At 36.9% G+C, this 19,632-nt stretch overlaps 2 protein-coding genes across 3 annotated transcripts; both read left to right on the forward strand.

The window, feature by feature from the left end:
* The first annotated feature begins 1,472 nt into the window (after positions 1 to 1,472).
* LOC107822936 (hydroxyproline O-galactosyltransferase GALT2) lies at positions 1,473 to 8,541 on the forward strand. 2 transcript variants are annotated; one of them, XM_075235059.1, is made up of 7 exons: positions 1,473 to 2,918; positions 4,258 to 4,490; positions 4,957 to 5,247; positions 7,299 to 7,427; positions 7,524 to 7,697; positions 7,807 to 7,914; positions 8,010 to 8,541. In XM_075235059.1, exons 1-7 carry the CDS (start codon positions 2,033 to 2,035, stop codon positions 8,211 to 8,213), a joined length of 2,025 nt encoding a protein of 674 aa, XP_075091160.1. In that variant the 5' UTR covers positions 1,473 to 2,032; the 3' UTR covers positions 8,214 to 8,541. The 2 variants fall into 2 exon arrangements, with proteins under 2 accessions (XP_075091160.1, XP_075091161.1); XM_075235060.1 differs by having other exon boundaries at positions 7,530 to 7,697.
* Positions 8,542 to 9,174: 633 nt separating this feature from the next.
* On the forward strand, positions 9,175 to 17,416 carry LOC107778483 (protein PLASTID TRANSCRIPTIONALLY ACTIVE 12, chloroplastic). The gene is made up of 11 exons (XM_016598750.2): positions 9,175 to 9,431; positions 9,515 to 9,582; positions 9,840 to 10,517; positions 10,817 to 10,929; positions 11,750 to 12,009; positions 12,387 to 12,508; positions 14,228 to 14,296; positions 14,714 to 14,767; positions 14,919 to 15,020; positions 16,267 to 16,385; positions 17,030 to 17,416. The coding sequence occupies exons 1-10, from the start codon at positions 9,398 to 9,400 to the stop codon at positions 16,360 to 16,362; spliced, it is 1,596 nt and encodes a 531-aa protein (XP_016454236.1). The 5' UTR covers positions 9,175 to 9,397; the 3' UTR covers positions 16,363 to 16,385; positions 17,030 to 17,416.
* Positions 17,417 to 19,632: the final 2,216 nt, after the last annotated feature.

Consider the following 19,632-nt stretch of genomic DNA (forward strand, 5'->3'; position numbering starts at 1 on the left):
TTCCATAGAGTTTTTTCCTAGCAAGGTTTTAATCTACGGAAAAGGGCCAAAAATACCCTTGAACTATTTAAAATAGCTCAAAAATACCCTCCATTTATTTTTGGTACCAAAAATACCCATGCCGTCTATATTTTGGACCACAATGCCTTAAACCATTAGTCTTGCCATTGAAGGTGATATGACAGTCCAACTGGATTAGATTTGCTTACATGGCCATCCACCTAAGCAATCGAGCATGGCAAAATTATTTTTTCGGAAAAAATATTTTTTCGAATTTTTAAAAAAAAAAATACAAAATCAACACTTATTCTGAAAAAAGTAAAATAATTTTCCGGAATTTTTTTACTTTTTTCACAATAAGTATTGATTTTGTATTTTAATAAAAAAATTCCGAAATAAATATTTTTTCCGGAATTTTTTTAATTTTTTCGGAATAAGTGTTGATTTTGTATTTTAATAAAAATTTCCGACATAAATAATTTTTTTGATTTTTTTTACTTTTTTCAGAATAAGTGTTGATTTTGTATTTTAATAAAAATTTCCGAAAAAAATAATTTTTCCGTAATTTTTTTACTTTTTTCGGAATAAGTGTTAATTTTGTATTTTAATAAAAAATTCCGAAATAAATAATTTTTTCGGAATTTTTTACCTTTTTCGGAATAAGTGTTGATTTTGTATTTTTAAAAAAATTCCAGAAAAATAATTTTTCTGAAAAAATAAATTTTGCCATGTTGGATTGCTTAGGTGGATGGTCATGTAAGCAAATCTAACCCAGTTGGACTGCCATGTCACCTTAAATAGCAAGACTAACGGTTTAAGGGCATTTATGGTCCAAAATATAGACGATAGAGATATTTTTGGTACCAAAAACAAACTGAGGGCATTTTTGAGCTATTTCAAATAGTTCAAGGGCATTTTGGCTCTTTCCCGTTTAATCTATGGACATCCAAGGGGGAGTGTTATAAAATCTTGAATTATGGTGGATATCCATAACCACCAAAGAAGTAATGCTCACTACTCTTCTTATCATCTCCATAACTTTCACTACTATAATACTTATGGAGTTATGATTGTAACTCCATAACCTTCCCATGATCTTACTACATGATCTCAAATACTTAATAACATATTCAATGACATATTTGTTCACTTTTTATGCCTATATAAATGTCTTATAATAGATGAAAAGATCACACAATTGAAGAAGAAATAAAAATTTCTCATCTCTCTGTATCTCTTAGCTTATTTTTTATTATTTTATATTATTACTTTGAGCTATATTTCATAACAAAAATTATGTTTTTAGTTGTTCGAACATGGACAAAAACATGAAAATTCTTATAAAATGAAAAGAAAATTACGTTTAGCATAATTTAATTGGACCTATGCTCAGCACGAACTACCCGTAACTAGGACTATTAGATTAAAGATCCAACTATCAATAATATAAGGTCCGTCGTGGATCGTCAGTCACTATGGAATTATTTGGGTAACTAGCCAAGGTTTTATGGGACAAAGGTACCATCTCATTATTTGGGGAAGTTTCCTTTTCTGATTCTTTTGTTTTAAATTTCCTATCCTGATTTATTCCTCACAATGACTTTCCGTTCTTCCTTCTGTCAACAACCAAATCAACTGCTGTTTCTCCTTGACCCAAAAGCTACGGTTTCTATTTTTGTTTCTTTACTAAACTAGGGTTTCTCTCCCTATCCCTATCCCTCTCCAAGATTGATCTCTTCCAGTTTCTTCACATTTTTGCCCTCACATTTATAGGGCATTCTGCACCTTTGGCTTTGTGAACATTATTGTTGAGCCAATTTTTTTCCAAAATTGCCCTGAATATGGTGCAATGCTGGGTAATTGAGGTCAAATAACTTGTTTTATTCTGTATTGCTGTAGTGAATCATTTGCAGATTGTATTTGCTTTCGGCTCAGTCTCGCATTTATGATTTGTTGTGTTTACCAATTGAGAACTTGGTGTTTCTGACAGATATTAATGATGAAGTGGTGGAGTTTTTAGGGGATATTGTGTATGCTTATTAGGTTTGTAATTAGAATGATGAAGAGGTTGAAAAATGAGGCTTCAAGTGTGAGGAGGTTCAAATTGTCATATATTTTGCTAGGTTTAGCTGCATTTTACTTGATCCTCATCTGCGTGAAGTTCCCAGAGTTTCTCGAGAGCGCTACAGCTTTGAGTGGTGATGCTGCTGCTGCGGATGTGGCTCTAGATGTCGAGGATGATGGTGGAGAATCATCGACTTCTGGATTTCATAATAATTTAAACCAATATGTACTAGTGACACCGCGAGAAGAGGAAAATGAAAATGGAGCGTTGCCCCATAAAAAGCCTCGTAAGCTTCACTATGGTCGAATTACTGCAGCTATTATGAAACGACAGAATATGGAGCGAAATCTTTCTGTTTTGGATAGAATGGCTGATGAAGCTTGGACTTTAGGCTCGAAAGCCTGGGAAGAATTAGATAAATATGAGGAAAAGGGGATTGAGATGAATTCAATACTCGAGGGGAAGCCCGAGTCATGTCCTTCATGGGTTTCTACTAGTGGAGCACAACTTGCTAAAACAGATCAACTTATGTTCCTACCATGCGGGCTTGCAGCAGGTTCTTCTATAACGCTTATTGGTACTCCTCATTATGCTCATCATGAGTATGTACCACAGCTTTCCAAAACAAGGGCTGGCGATGCATTAGTCTTGGTTTCCCAATTTATGATTGAATTACAGGGTTTAAAGTCCGTTGTTGGCGAGGATCCACCAAAGATTTTGCATCTGAATCCTAGAATTAGAGGAGATTGGAGCCATAGACCAGTGATCGAGCACAATACTTGCTATAGAATGCAATGGGGAACGGCTCAAAGGTGTGATGGTTTACCTTCCAAGTATGATGATGACATGCTCGGTATGACACTTTCTAACATTATGCTTGTTGGATTTTTGTCTCTCTATATCTTCAGCTATTCCGTGGGGGGTGGGGGGAGTGAAACTACTAAGGGAAATGGTATTTTTGAAAATAAAGAGATTTCTATTGGTTGTAGACTCAAACCTGAAAGTTCTTTGACAACAAAGTTCTTGTTTGAAATATGATGTAGACTGGAATTCAGGCTCAAATAATCCCAAACCAACCAATTAGTACAAGATATAGCAGTTGTAGACTCAAACCAACCTCAAAACTTCACATTTGGAACTTAGTAACCCAAGCAAGGGTGTGTGCATTCGTCACGCGCAAGAGTAAATGTGGCAGGGAATTTCCAAAGGTGTTGGCAGTTGCGGTTGCACACTAGGCTACATTTTGACCCATTGAGCTCCCGAATTTGGACTCAGGTGCATGCAGCTGGTGACACATTGCCCGGTCCCACAACCTTGATAAATCTGCAGTCCAGAATTTTGGCCTGCGGTCACAACCATGTCGTACAATTGCATTTCCTCTTGAAATTGTGTCACCCTTCAATTCTTACTGCAGGCCAGTCGTGCGATCACATTTCCTCTTGAAATTGTGTCACCCTTCAATTCTTCCCAAAAAGGGCCTTGATCTTCACTGGGATCTCCCATAGCTTCCAATGCTCCTTAGGCACTATGTCTGGTGTGAACCCCCTAGACATGCTGCTATCACCCCTCCTCTTCTTTTGAAGACTAGGTCATGAGCTCTTCTTTATCAAGTGCTGCTGCTCACATATTGAAAATGTACTCCCCATGGACTTTACAATTGTGACAGTTAAGGCAAAATTAGGCTTATTGTCAAGCAAATTATATTGCAACATCCAATATTAAATCACAAGATTGTGCGGATAATTGAAAACCTACCTGAAATTATAGAAATGTCGAGCTAGTTTGATTAACAAGCTGATCATAGGGGTTAGGTTGTCGAGAAGGCGAGAACCACTTTCACATGTTGACCCACTAACAACTGCACGTAACATTTTCGTCCTGAAAACTACAATTGTATATCATTTTACCCCAACTTCCTCAGTATAGTTTTGTTGAATTAATTTAGGCTGCTAAATGCTTAATTTTTGGTTTTAAATTAGTTTCCTGGACATCACTTCTGTTTCTTTTATTCATTTATATCTTGGCCGGATTGTTTTCACCTTATGATATATATATTTCACTTGAGAATGCTGATAAACCTCTTTTGCTTCCTTTTCCTACTTATGTCGAACAAGTTTTAGTTGTGGGATTCTTGATTTTATAGCTTTACATCAATCAAATACCATAAATTTAGAAATTCATTTTCATGACAGTTGATGGGTATTTAAGATGTGACAAGTGGATGCGGAATGACATTGTTGATACTCGAGAGTCGAAAATATTCTCATGGTTTGATCGATTCATTGGACGTGCAAAGAAACCAGAGGTGACATGGCCTTTCCCGTTTGTGGAGGGTAGGATGTTTATTCTGACTATTCGTGCTGGTATTGATGGCTACCATATCAATGTAGGTGGCCGGCACGTGACGTCATTTCCTTATCGAACTGTAAGCTACTTGCGCTCTTCCAAACAATTTTGCAGGTTTTCTTGGTAGACATGTGAGTGTTCTGCTTACTGAGCATGTCTGTAGTGAAGGAGTGCATTTTTAAGACGTTGCACTTGAAATTGACTTGAGACTTAACACATTTTAGAGTCTTGGACTGCGTTCCAATCATGATCACCATTGAATATCCACTGCATACATTTTCCTTATACACAAGGGCACATTGGATATCAAACTACTATTCAAATCTTTTACCCATACAAATATTACCATACAAAATGAACGGTAGACACAAACGTGTCCTAGTATTTGATCCCTTTTCTGAAACCCTTAACCAGTTTACCGAATTTGTAATCCTTGCAATTAATATGATCACCAGATTTTCTGGAATTAATGTTTTAGTTTCCTCACTCATGTTATTACCCTACTATACTTGTGAGCCTTCAATAAATGTTCCCTATTCTTTCAGGGCTTTACACTGGAAGATGCTACAGGGTTGGCAATCAGAGGTGATGTAGATATACATTCGGTTTATGCTACATCTCTACCAACCTCTCATCCAAGTTTTTCGCCCCAAAGAGTGTTGGACTTCTCAGAGAAGTGGAAATCTCTTCCTTTGCCCCAGAATCGCATTCAAATTTTTATTGGGGTGCTTTCTGCCACCAATCACTTTGCTGAGCGTATGGCAATCAGGAAAACGTGGATGCAGGCTTCAGCAATTAAAACCTCAGATATAGCAGTCCGCTTCTTTGTTGCATTGGTAAGTCGCCCACCTCACCAAATAAAAGATAGATTTGGCTCAACTGCATGTTAAGCATAACTGTCGATCCACCCAAATAAGTTTGGACCTCAAAGGCTCAAATGCAGCCAATTATTCCTCGTAATTACAACATTTTAAACTCCAATAAACTTTAATTTCGATGAGGTGATTAATGGAGATTGTCAAATAATAGGTTTAAGGAATACGCTGTTTATTGAACTGCTTTCTTGATAAGTTGATTATTGGAATTAGCAAAACCAGACAAGTGTCTATGAGTTGAAAATCATTAATTTGTTGGATCATCTTTTTTCAGGCCAAATTTGTAAAAAACATGTCTGGAAGTCCATTATTTTTGTCAAGTCTTTTTACATATTTGGCCCAAAAAAGAAGAAATACACAGTTGGAACAAATAGCCATTGTACCTAATGAAGAAATTGAAAAACAAAGTTGAAGTAAAGCATGCATGGGATATTAATATAAGAAGTAAGTAGAAATACACAATTGGAACAAATAAATCACTCTATATGACTATGTGCGAATTAACAGTTGAAAAATACCCTACTTGGAAGCTGATTTTTCAATTTTTATTCACTCCCACGTGCCTAAAAGAGAGTGTACTTTGCCACATCAGCATCCAGGGGATGAAGGCTATCAAACTGCCAAGTTAAGGGAGGTAATTAGGACAAAAAATATTGCCTGAATAAACGGTGCCAAGTTTAGGGAGTCCTGGGGTGATGATCTATGCTGACCTTTCTAGGTGCTGAATCTTAGGTGAAAATGCTAAATGTGGCTAAATATGCACAAACATATATTAGTGGTTAACAAGGTCTGGCAGACTACCAGTGACAAATGCCGAAGTTATAGAGAGGGAAAATGTATAGAAAAGAAGAGAACAATGGAGAATCATGGTAGCCCAATTGGTTAACTACCTGAACTTCCACCTTGCTGGTCGGGTTCGATTCTCCACCTTGTAATCCTCTCCCCTCAATGTAAAAAAGAAAAAAAGAAAAAAGAAAAGAACATTTATCAAAATGCACTCTTTGGTTAAACTTTACATGTATTCCATATTTTACTAACATGTGTGACTGTAGTGGATTGATTACCCATTCTAGAACATCCAACTTTTTGAATAAAGAAAATAGAATTTGATGAGGGCAATTTTTCTCACCTGATCAGGAGGCACACTTAGTGAATGCTTTTAGAACATTTGATTATATGAATGATTGGTCTGAGTGGCATGATTGTGTTTGTTTACATGCAAAGCATGTTGAGTATTTTACTTCCGTAATTAATGACTTTGTGTGTGACTAACATTGTTTAATGAGAAGAGCCTATAGAAAACTCAAGTGGAAGCAACGTATGGTGATGCTTAAGCATAAGGGAAGAGAGATAATTTGACATTAATTTCCAACAAACTTTGGGATATTCGCCTTGTATAAGGACAAAGCACCAAACTTATTCCAATTAAAAGGACTGCAAAATTTAATAAGTTCCTAGTTGCATTTAGGTGGATACCGTGGATTATTAGTATATTGCTATCAACTTCACCTTTTTTCAGGTGGATCACAGGACTGTTAAGTGTTATCTCAAGTTGACTACTGTATTCACAACTCATAAGTAGCCGAATAATAGATATCAGCTAAGACAGCCCCCGTGTATTTAACCTACTAGGAAGATCCTCATGGCTTCCCTGGAGCATACTGCATGCTAGTTACATAGTTTTTCTCATCTTTTGGGAGGAATTGACTTGCCCTACACATGGTGTTCACTAGGAAGTAGTAATGCCATTTTTGTTCTCGGACTTCTGAGATGCTTTCATTGGAATATTTTTTATAGATAAATTGTCAGTTGAAAGTAGTATTGCTTTTGAGTAAAGGAGAAAACACGAACAGGAAAAAGGTTGTGCTATTGTCTTCAGTACGACTTTATGTTTAGGTTCCCTTTTACCAACTTATTATTTATAGAACTTCTGCTATCATCTTTGCAAATAGCCAGTTTGGAGTTGAATCCCAATGCATTTGCTTATTTATGTATTAAAATTAACTTTGTAGAATCCACGAAAGGAGTTGAATGCTATATTGAAGAAGGAAGCAGATTACTTTGGGGACATTGTGATTGTCCCCTTTATCGACAGATACGAGCTAGTGGTCCTAAAAACTATTGCCATCTGCGAGTATGGGGTGAGTTCTGCACTTCCGCTCCATCTTCCTCTTCTTTCCTGAACTGCTTAGTCACATCCTAATATCCATCGACATGGCCCACAATATCTCTTGAAGGTTCAGAATGTGACAGCTACATATATCATGAAATGTGACGACGATAATTTCGTGAGGATAGATGCAGTCCTTAGAGAAATTCAACGTGTTCCTCCTAGACGATCTCTTTACATGGGTAATCTTAATCTCTTGCATCGACCACTTCGAACTGGAAAATGGGCGGTATCATTTGAGGTACAGAGATTTAAATGATAATTGGAGTATAAATTCAAAATTCATGGCTATTGTTTGTTGATTTCTTATAGACACTGATTTAATTTCAAAATATGGACTTGTGCAATAGGAGTGGCCAGAAGATGTATATCCCCCTTATGCTAATGGGCCAGGACATATAATATCAAGTGATATTGCCAAACATATCATTTCTCAATATCGGAACCGAAGCTTAAGGGTTTGTCACAGCTGAATTCTTTATTTTTTTTCCTAAATCATAAACATGATAAAAGTGTCAGTACTGAAATACGCATTTCCCCATCAAATTGACAGCTTTTCAAAATGGAGGATGTGAGCATGGGTATGTGGGTTGAGAAGTACAATAGTTCCGCTCCTGTACAGTACTCTCACAACTGGAAGTTTTGTCAATATGGATGTATGGAAGATTATTTCACGGCTCATTATCAGTCTCCACGACAGATGTTCTGTCTGTGGAACAATTTGCTCAAGGGTAAGGCTCATTGCTGCAATTTTTAGATTGATGAGAGCAATTGATGGGCGTCCTCCCCCAATTTGAATTGAAGCTTCTGACTCCCTAACTGGAGATCTTCCGCCAAGAAGTGAAGTTGTGCAGTTTTATCTGTTCAGATTACTGTTTTAGTTCAACAAATGATTTAACACCGAGCTTTGGTCATTCCCATGGATTTGTACATCTGGTTATTTACTGTGTACTACTAGTCTTTGTATAGGATTCGTGCCTCCTTGTACCATGAACGAACATACAGAGATCTAATGTTTTCCCCTTAACGCTTTGTATGAAGCTTTTACTCTGGGAATTCCAAGAAGTACTTTTTACTCCTTGAAATTTGCTTACTCTTCATAGTTCATACCTTTGCAGCCTTTGGTCTTCATCTCTTTAACTATTTGCATTTTGCACCCATACGCTTATTAAAAGTTATAAATGTTCACCAAAAAACTTAATAGTATTTCTTTTGTGTAGACTGGTTTACAGAATGAGAGTTGAAAAGAAGAGATGGCCGTGACTCGTGAGCGATCAATGCACGCGTAATAGTGCTCGTGTCAATTATATCACAATTTGTAATAAAAATAATTAAGTTTTTTAACTTTATAGTTCTAAAACATTTGTTTAATTACTGCTAGCCAATTAAAGTTAAAATATCTTTATGAACGCTTATACTATTTCATTAACTTAATACTTGAAGTTGTCCTCGGCGTAATTTATCCACACTAAAGTTGTCCACACTTGATGTTGTACGTATTATTTTTACCTGGGTAGTGATAAACTTGAGGTAAGAATGTAATATAAATTAATTATGATTAAGTTCACCATGTTTTTATTATTAGAATAATATAAGCGTGGGATGTGATTAGTTTGAACTTTGTTGAAATACATAAATACCCTTGAAGATATTCAAAGATACACACATTAGGGCAGTAAGTGAACTAAATAAGTATGCTTAAATTGAATTAAAAAAGTATGCTTAGAGTGTAAGGACTAGTTTGAACCGGTTTGAAATCAAGTGGAATTGTGGAAATGGGTGACTAAGCCGGTCTGACACCCGGTCCGAATTTGTATTTTACGGTTCAAGGACAACCCGACAGAATAGAGTCGCATTATCCTAAGCCCTTCCTAAACCCAAGCAAAGGACAAAGGATAAGGAGTTATTTATAGCATTTGCGAATCCCCTAGTTCATCAGCAATGGCTTCTGTATTGTCTACTTCCTTGTATCAAGGTACAGTTTTACTCGTGGAACTTTTGCAGCTTTAATTGTTCTGTTTTCCTGCTGGTATAAAATTTTAATTTTTGCATTTGCAGATAGAGGACTGAGGACTATGGTCTCTACTGATGGATTTGTTCCTAGCTTTTGCTGCCCATATCGAAAGGTATTTTTAGATTTCCTTTTCTTTTTGGCTTTTCTCTTTAGGTGTTACACATCTTTATCAAGTTTGTTAATCATCAGTGAAAATTTTCATAAATTTCTGTTTTTTCTCTTGAAGGTTTATACTATTTACCTATTACTACCTCTTATTGTTAGATGATAGGGTAGAAGCAGAACTTTTGAAAAATTGTTTGTCTCTAGGAGTTCAATTTATTAATAGGAGTATGTATGTATGTATGTATTGTGCTGGGACCCACCCAGACATTGTTTACAGGTACTATCCCTGTTTCGATATGGCAGTTCAAACTTGTCTCCAGCAGTCCATTCCAAAAGGCTCCTTTAGCTCCTTGTATTAAGTGTGAGAATAAAGAAAAGGATCAGGCTTCTCAGGGCTCCTTTGAGCAGGTTTCTGTTGAGCGTTACCCTTATCACAGTTATATGGACTCCACGTCTGGGCAGCTTGAACCAGCGTCTGGAGCTCGTGCTAGTATTCCTGGGCAGGAGTACTGGCCAGAAGGCACAGCCAGTCGAGTTCGAGCAGCCAGGGCTCCTGAACCCACTGGTACTTCAACTGGAACCCCATCTTATGGAAAAAACCCTGGAAGTAGAAGAAAGAAGTACAAGGCATCTGCTGCCGCTTCCAAGCCTTCAGAAATCAATATAATTTCTGATGATTCGGCAGAGAGTCCAGATAATTTACCAGAAGAGCCAAAGGATCTTTCCTCAGAGTATGTCATTTATCAGCCTGAACAAGAAGAAGAGGAGCTGACAGGCTATGAGCTGGATAAAAGACTTGGACGGCCCCACCCTTTTATTGATCCAAAGACAAAGAAGAAAATAGAGAAGCCACTTACTAGTGAGGAACTATGGTGGAATTGGAGAAAGCCTGAAAAAGAGCAATGGTCTAGGTGGCAGAGGCGGCGTCCTGATGTCGAAACGGTCAGTACCTTAAATAAGTATTATTAAGAAGTTTAAATTGTTTTTAAAGTATGTAATCAGTGTAGTTTAATTGTGCCAAATCAAGGTTGACTGTCAATGCTGCTCATGCTAGTTACTGGATGAGGATACATTGTAAAATAGTTAAATACAAATCTAAACTGGATAAAATGATATCTTTGGAGAGAGACTTATTAAGGTGAATATAAAGAATACAGTGACCACTTTAACCTCATGGTTCTCAAGCAATTTCACTTTGATATCATCAGTTTTAGAGATTCTTATTCTTTTTTCTGAAACAGGTGTTTCTTAAAGCTATGGCGGAGACAGGACAGGTAAAGCTCTATGGTGACCATCCTACGTTGACAGAGACTGCACTCTACAGAGCAAGGAGACATCTATATAAGAAGGAAAGGTAGAATCAGCAACTTTCTTAAAATAATATTGCATCACATGCTCGGTTCTACAAATTATAGTCTTGTACTGAAACGTTAAAGCATTGACCTTGTTCATTTGGTATTAAATTTATTCATTAGCTTGTATACTGTTGTACTAGGAAGTGTTCGAATTTATTCTTTGGAGAGCTTATTATTGTTATTACAATGAGTCTAGCAACGATTCATTGTGCCGTCTCTTTTGTCATATTGGTTTTGTAAATTACAAATAGCTTTAACATAAATAAATTGTAAAGAGTTGGTCATATTTGGGATCAACTACATGTCATTTCTCTTACTTCTTGCCTTCATCTAATGTTTTCAAAAGCTATTGGTTCTGCAAGCACTCCAAAGCTGGTCTTAGGGTTCTCTTTGGAAGTCAAGTCTTGACTTCAGTTGGTTTTTATTTTATTTTTTGTTACTATTTTATATACATGATATCTGGACCACCTTGCGCGCACCTTGACTGGTGCACTGGCCTATATATCCAGCATATGAGCACATGTTGCCTAGGTAATCGTGTCTACTAAGGTTAGAACGGATGGGCTTACACCAAGTGTGTAGTTACGATTTGAACTTGGGATCTCCGGGTCATTGCTCCCATGCCTTAACCACTAGGCCATGCCCTCGGAGACCCGTTTTGATTTTATATTTTCGGAAACTTGCTTCTTATACTGTTCTGTCCTTCTATTCCACAGATTTTGATTTGCTAAATGACTTGGTAATCTAGTTTTCCAGTTCAAGATGAAACCAGAATACACTTTCTGTTTGGAAGTAAGATCTAATAAGTGGGTTTTGCAGGCTACAGGCTGAAAAAGAGAAACTGGAAAAGATTGGCCCTATTGCATACTACTCAGAGTGGGTCCAAGCTTGGAAGAAAGACACTTCACGAGAAGCCATTCAAAAGCATTTTGAAGAGACTGGTGAAGATGAGAACACTCAACTCATTGAAATGTTCTGCCATCAAACAGATCGTGAATACCGCATAATGATGGGAACTGATATCCGTATTCCTCGTGATCCATTGGCCATGAGAATGCGGGAGGATCAAATAAAACAAAGTATCTCCTTTCCTCTGGCTGAACTATGCTACCTTTCTGCTTTTTCTTGTGGGTATTCATGTATGCAGCTGGGTTTAGAAGTGAAGGTGGCTTAGAAGTTGGCAAGTCATTTTTTTTCCAGTGTAGTTATAGGGCTATTTATCTTTATTATTTCAGGATATTACCATTAAGAGTGCTGTCAAATTATTATTTCTTAACAAAAATATCTGAACATAGCCTGAAATGGTTGAGGTACAAAAAGAATACGTCTCTTCTGTATTGGAATTATAAGTTAGTTTAACAATTAAGCAACTTTTCTTCTGGTTTGTTTGAGTTTTCTGTTCCACTTTTGACTGGAAATCAACAATTTGCTTTTTTCTTCTTCTCTTTTTGTGCAGTTTGGGGTGGAGATCCAGTTTACCCAACCATTAATTACATTCAGGATCCAGATGAAGTGATTGATTACAGGGGTCCAGACTTCCATGAACCAACACCAAATATGTTGGCCTATCTGAAAGAGGTTTGGTCAAGCAACTTGCTGTTCAGTACCCTACATGGTCTTCCTGCCTAGTTAACTTTGTTGACCTTATTTCTGGTCTTTTTCACATATGCAGTGAATGCAGTTACATGCTGCATTTATCATCAAAAGCTATAAAATTAAAACATAATGATGGGTTTCATGTTTAAGCAAATGGAAATAAAGATACTCTGTGCTAAATGTTGTTCATGTTCTTGCCTTCACGCGAGATGTTGCATTTTTTACTTTGTAAAGGTACTGATGCTCAATCTCTCAAATAGATAAAAAGATAAAAGCTGTTATTTTCAGTTGGTGCTGATGGTTATCCAAAATAGTTACTGCTAACTTCCTAGTAATTAGTAAATACAGATACAACAAGGCAGGTCATCACTAGATGAATGTATTAAAATGGAGATAGTAAGATGGATGTGCAGCTTTATGATTACATCTGACTGAGGTTGCAAGTAGCACTCATATAAGAGATAAAATGAGATGTTGTTGTATGAGATGGTTTGACTTTTACATAGACCTCCAGATGCACTGGTAGGTGGTGAATGTGTTAAACTGGATGAAATAGACCTAAATTTACAGGGAGAAATTCTTTCAAGAGTCCTAAAAACCAATCAGAATCAATGCGGATTTAGCATGAATACAATGGAAGTAAAGGATCCATGTAGGCCATACTAACTTGTTGCTATTAAGGATTAGTTGTTGTTGCGCCACTTACATAAGATCTGGTGCTTATTCTAATTAGAGATTTGTAATTCCTGTAGAACTAAGTATGAGATATATGCTAGTGTTAGAGAACCCTTATGTTGCCTTAAAGATAAGGCAATGGATCTTTATTGTGTGGGATAGAAAGCAGATAAATTTTCAAATGACGATGGTTTTGGGGCCAGATGGCGAGCACATTGACTAATTTGCCAGCAGCTTGCTACAGCCACCAATTTTAGGGCAGATGAGCTCACACTGAGTGTTGTAATTAGGATTCAAACCCTGGATCTCTAAGTTGTTTTTTCTATACCTCAACCACTTACCCATCCCTTGGGAACATACAAAGGACTCATATAGCCGATCCCAACTAATTAACTATTAAGGCTTAGTTGATCAATTGAGACTTGAGGGATATGCAATTTGTGAAATTCTTTTATGAGCAAACATTAGGTGTGTATAGCTAATGTGGAATGTGAATAATATCTCTTCTAAATGTGTTATTTCTACTTTTGGAGATAAGGAAAATTTTCAATTTAGGGAAATGGTCTAGTAAATTATGATGGATGAAAAATGAAGGTAAGTTGAAGAAATTGAGATGGATGAAGTGCAACTAGTCAACCCAAATCTTGCCGATAGTTCCACTTTATGAAGATTTGACTTTACTGGGCTTTATGAATGGGATGAACCTAATCAAAAGAAGTCTAGTTTGGGTTGCTGATGGGAGATGGTTACTACCTATATGGTGTAGATACATTGTAGCATACTTTTTTAACTGTCATGTTAACTCAAATAACAAAAGAAGTCTAGTTTGGGTTGCTGATGGGAGATGGTTACTACCTATATGGTGTAGATAAATTGTAGCATACTTTTTTAACTGTCATGATAACTTATATAACAAAAAGCTACAGGTATAGTTGTTGTTAGCTGTGTGTAGAGTTGATATACCTATTTTATTAGCCTATCATTTGCTGATTATATTCTGGCTTTATGGGAACATTTTGTTATCAGCATGGCAAAATAATATCAAGAGAGGAGCTAGAGAAAATTCTGGCCAAAGAGAAGACAGAAGAAATTGAGGTAATTACTTACTATAGTGCTTTACTGACTCGTTTCATCTCTGAGGTTGGCGTATAAGGCATTATTCCTTGCAGTTGCGTTTGTTGTTTTATTGCAATGCTGCAAATGAATTGGCATACATGTAAAAGCTTCAAATGAGTAGTTTATCTTTTGGTCGTTTCTAGAATTTACTTTTTAGGATGTACGAGCAAAACTACTCTGGATCCCACGCATAAATATGTCGCAGATAGTTTGGGCATAAAATCGTCAAATTTGACGATTTTATGGCATGTTGTTTGTCTACTTCATTCGTCATTCTTTACATATGCATCAAATAATCTTACAATCATCAACAATCAGATATTGCTTTCTATTAGTAGTCTCAGTCTCCTTTAGTTTGAGCCTATACAGTAAAAAGTACTTTCTTCTCTGCAACAGGTGGCGGAAATTGATGAAGCCATGGCACGAGCTGTTGACATTGGTGAAAATGATGTGAGATCATTCTTATCCTTACTTTGCTTCAATTTGGTCTTTCATGAACTTTGTTCTGCTTTATGCAGAACTTTTGAATTTACTATTTTGCTACGTTGGCATTATATACCAATTATTAGTTTATGTTAAGTAACTTCTCTTGGTGGTTCAGGACGAAGAAGAAGGAAGTGATGCTGAAGTTGAGGAGGGGGATGAGAAAATTACCCGAAATTGGAGTGTTTTGAAAAGTAATCCTGAGCTTCGCAAATCAAAGGTAATTTGCTTTGTAGTGACTATCTTCTTTTTTTGTGTTTCCTTTCTGATCATATGGCTCAATTTGTTGACACCATTGAAAGGGTGATTGGTTTTGTTATATACTGTTATACAGTTGGTTACCAATTTGGTTTTACTTGATGTCTAACTTACCAAAAACTGCTTTATTCTTTTGTGCTATACATCTTCTCCTACATTGTTTATAGCAAATCATTCCCTCAAAGAATTCCGTGTGCTCAGAGATGCTGGAAAGAAAAAAAATTATACTACAGGATGAACCAGTCCTGCAGACCCACCTCCCTCTAGAACAAAAGAAAATGATGCTTGATGTATTGAATGGATAAAAAATTGAAGGGAATCGTGGAGCAATTACATGGGGTTGGTAATGCCAAAATAGAACCTGCCCACAAAACGGAAGAAGAATAACTCTGTAGAAAATGATTAGAAAAAAACTGTGTAGAAGTATCCAAATGACGAATAATTCGAACCATTAGAAACTAGGCTTCAAGGTCCACAATTTTTCTCCAGGAGTCATGATCAAAATCTTTCAATATTAAAAGTTGTGCAATTTTTTAGTTGGATCATGTTTCACTTGTTAGTATAGACACAAATTTCCAACTTTTAAAGTTTCGAGTCACTCCATTTCATCTCCTTTTCACTCTAATGTATTCCTAATATGTCTTCCCCTAAGTAGAAGAGTAAACCCCTAAAGGGTAAGGTGTTCTAAAATTGCTTGGCCATTGATGGTGCCTGTTATTGCCTTTGAGTGATTATTTTGAGTCTAAAAAAAAGTTTAAAATCCCAACAAGCAGGTTTTATTTAAGCTCACGTCTTAGTTTGAGCTCGTGCTCAGCACGGACGTTTTCGCACTAATATGCTAAGAAAGAAGTGTCTAACTATGATTAAAGTACATGGTCAACTTGTCTTGTCTACATCATGAGTCAATAGTCATTTCTATCTTCAGTATTAATCCATGGAAGAATATGACCAGAGGAAATGAGTATTATGTTCTACAATGTGCTTCAGAATATGTTGCAATCCTAATTCCATTTAAACTAACGAACTGCCATAGAGCAGTGCATTCTTGTTTTTATATTTCTCTCGTCTTTATCTATCCACCCTTTGTCTCTTTGAAATTTACGAAGAAACGAATAACAAACATTGGTAGAAGTTCATCCCTATTATCATCTTCTTAATGTATTTTGTATTTGGAGCTTCACAACAGCATGCACTTCATGACGTTGCAGGAAAAACCCAAAAAGAAAGACATGTCTCTGGAAGAAGCTGTAGATGATTCTGAGAATTTAACGGACTTCCTCATGGACTTTGATGAGGATGAGTGACTGATGGATGCCAGGCTATTAAGGTGAGTTCATTCGTCTTGAAAGTGGAAGCAGAGGTACATTTAACAAAAACTTCCTTAGGTGAATGCATCAATGTTATGTGCATTTACTGCATATACATTCAAATAACCTTTTGTTTCAACTTGATGAGGCATTACGCAAATCTTTTTGTTTAATTGTAGAATTCTGTTACAATTGTTTGGATTTGTCTGGTTAAAGGAATAACCGGGGTTCCCTTTCAAGCATCTTTTGATGCTTTATTGTTCCTGGACCTATCTCTCCACTAAGAGACATTATACTCATCATTTTACTGTCCCTCTGTTCTTGTTATGCTTCTGGAGTTTGGCGCTTTCCTGTCTGCTGTGCTATTCTAGAAGAGCTATAACGTTGGAGCTAGTTGGAGATTATTGGATTGGGGTGCAAACATCCTGTTTCAAAGTGATTGGAAAAGTGAAAATTCAGAATGTAATTTTAAGCAACCTTTTTCTTTTAGCACCTTCTCGTTGAGCTGGTTTAGAAAGCCACTCTTCTGATTTAGCCCTTATGTGGCAATCAGGAGCATGAGGAGTTTGATTTAGAGTTCGGTTGCATATTGTGGAGGTTACATTTTTTGCAAAACTGTGCGGATTGTTTTATCAATGATAGAGAATTCATTTCTACCTTGCAGGATGAGCAAATGATTTTTATCCCCGTCAATCTGATGATGCCAGCAGCATCTTGCCCTGTGATGAAGTCGGCGAACATATATTGAATTATTGATAAGATCTGGCAGTAAGGCCAACGTACGGCAAAACATTTATTCGTTGATGTTGCTGTGATAGCTAAAACAGCATTCAGTGAAGGACTTCGTCCCAGAAGAGTAGATTTTTTATAGAAAGCTTTGGGTAGGTTTTTGTGAATGCAACTCTGATTATCCAGTGTAAAGCAAATGACGAGTGGAGAATGATAGTACAGTAGCTTGTATCCAGAGCACAAGATGTGAAAAACTTCCGCAGCTATGATTGGTATATTAACCTGAAATTAGCAGCAGATATTATCTTCTTTAATATAAAAACTCAGATGTCTTGTATTCGTTTCAAGTTGAACAAAGGAGCGTACATTCGTATTTATGGTTCAGGATTACAGCTGCTTTTATAGTAATTTCCGGATAGTCCATTCCAAGAAATTAGTTCTGTGTTCACGTTTCATAAAGTGTTTTAACAGTTTATTTCCAAAATTACTCGGCCAAAAAAAAAAAAAAAAATCTGCGCCACATGGCTTGTTTCGAAAAGGCGGGGAAGTAGAAGGAGCATTATGATTTATATCCTATGTTATTATTTTTGTATTCATTTCCCATGTGCAACAAGTTTAAAAACAAATGTGAAGTAAAATTGGACGGGTTAATGTAGACAATTGATTTTATTGGGCTGAGTAACTGCGCGAACTTGCCAAGGGTCTTTCGGAAACAACCTCTCTATCCTTCCGGGGTAAGGGTAAGGTCTGCGTACACTCTACCCTTCTCATACCCCACTTATGGGATTTTATTGGGTTGTTGTTGTTGTTGAGTAACTGAGCGAACTCAAACCTATATATTGGAGAAATCTTCAAACATTGGATGTGAGAAAATTTGCCTGCTGGATTCAATGAGCTGCAACACCTAAGACATCTTCTGCAGAAGCCAACAGCAAAGACTTTTGCCAATCTTTAGAGACAATGAGGAACTTGAGAGGTCTTTGACAGTATTAAGTAAAGAGTCAATTTGAGCAAAACATACAAATGAAATCGCTCCCCGGACCCGCGTGTACAATAGACCCTTGTGGTTCGGCCCTTCTCCCGACCTCGCACATAGTGGGAGCTTAGTGCACCGGGCTGCTCTTCTATACAAATGAAATCGCTCACAAAGTACTTACAGAAACTCAAAGTCCAACTTCATATGATAAACTTGCCGGAATGGTCTGCTTCTAACTTGATTGCCTTCACACGTACAGAAGATCTATTTCCTATACTTATAAAGCTTTCAAGGTAGCTATTCTAATATTAGCATCTTCAACCAACATAAACAACACTGTTAACGTCACTCCTGGAGTGTTTCTGTTACACTTACACACTTTGCTCACACTAGTAGAAGAAAGATATCGGAGAAGGGAAGAAGAGGAAAGAAGAAGAGAAGAATTTAGAGAGGAAATTTAGATAGATTCTCATTCATAACAATCATTGTACTACAAGGGAATATAAATAATGACTAGCTCTGCCAAATCCATTACCTAGGGATCCGGGAAAATGACATTTGGCAGCTTGTGACATCACCTCTCCTCTAACAAACTTAAGGACTCAAAAGGCTGGAATTTAAATTACATTGGACTAATTTGTTACTAATAAACTATGGGACTAAAGCGTAAACTCTTATCAACTGACTTAATTATCACTACCCATTCTTGTGACAAATCCCGCCCCTTATAGAATCTTGTCCTCAATGTTCAAAACGTGGAAACTGAGATTTGATGAAGCTATAATCTTCCCAAGTTGACTCTTCCGGAAGCAAGTTGGACCATTTAATCAAAACTTGTGTCACTGCCTGGTTACCTCTCTTGATCATTCTTCTTCCTAAAACAGCAACTGGTTCAGTCATAGGAGCACCATCAGGAGTACATACAGGAGGATCAACACAGCAACTATATTAGTGCCTATTTTCCTTTTGAGTTGTGAAACATGAAAAACTTGATGGATTTTTGCCGTGGAAGGAAGTTGTAACTCATAAGCAGCATTGCCAATCTTCTTAATCACCTGATATAGACCATAAAACTTGGATGAGAGTTTGAGGCTTTTACGAATTGCCACAGAAGACTGCCTATAGGGCTGAAGCTTAAGATAAACTCAATCTCCCACTAAAATTTCTCTGTCAGTTCTATGTTTATCTACTTGTTGCTTCATTCTGTTTTGAGCTTTTCTGAGACTTTCCTGTAGCACTTTAGTCATTATTTGCCTCTCCTTTAGCCATTGGTCTACAAAATCAACTTTGCTTTGAGCTACTAATTCAAATGTCAATTGTGGAGGTTCATAACCATAAACAACCTGAAATGGGGTCATTTGCAATGCAGAGTGGAAGGATGTGTTGTACCAGAACTCAGCTAAAGAGAGCCATTGGTTCCATGCCTTTGGTTTGTGACTTGTCATGCATCTGAGATATGTTTAAAGGCATCTATTTAGTCTGTCTGATTGACCATCTATTCGGGGGTGATAAGCTGAACTCATATGTAATTCAGTCTTAAGCAATTTAAAAAGCTCCCTCCA

The sequence above is a fragment of the Nicotiana tabacum genome, chromosome 17 (assembly GCF_000715075.1).
Source record: "Nicotiana tabacum cultivar K326 chromosome 17, ASM71507v2, whole genome shotgun sequence".
Taxonomy (NCBI): domain Eukaryota; kingdom Viridiplantae; phylum Streptophyta; class Magnoliopsida; order Solanales; family Solanaceae; genus Nicotiana; species Nicotiana tabacum.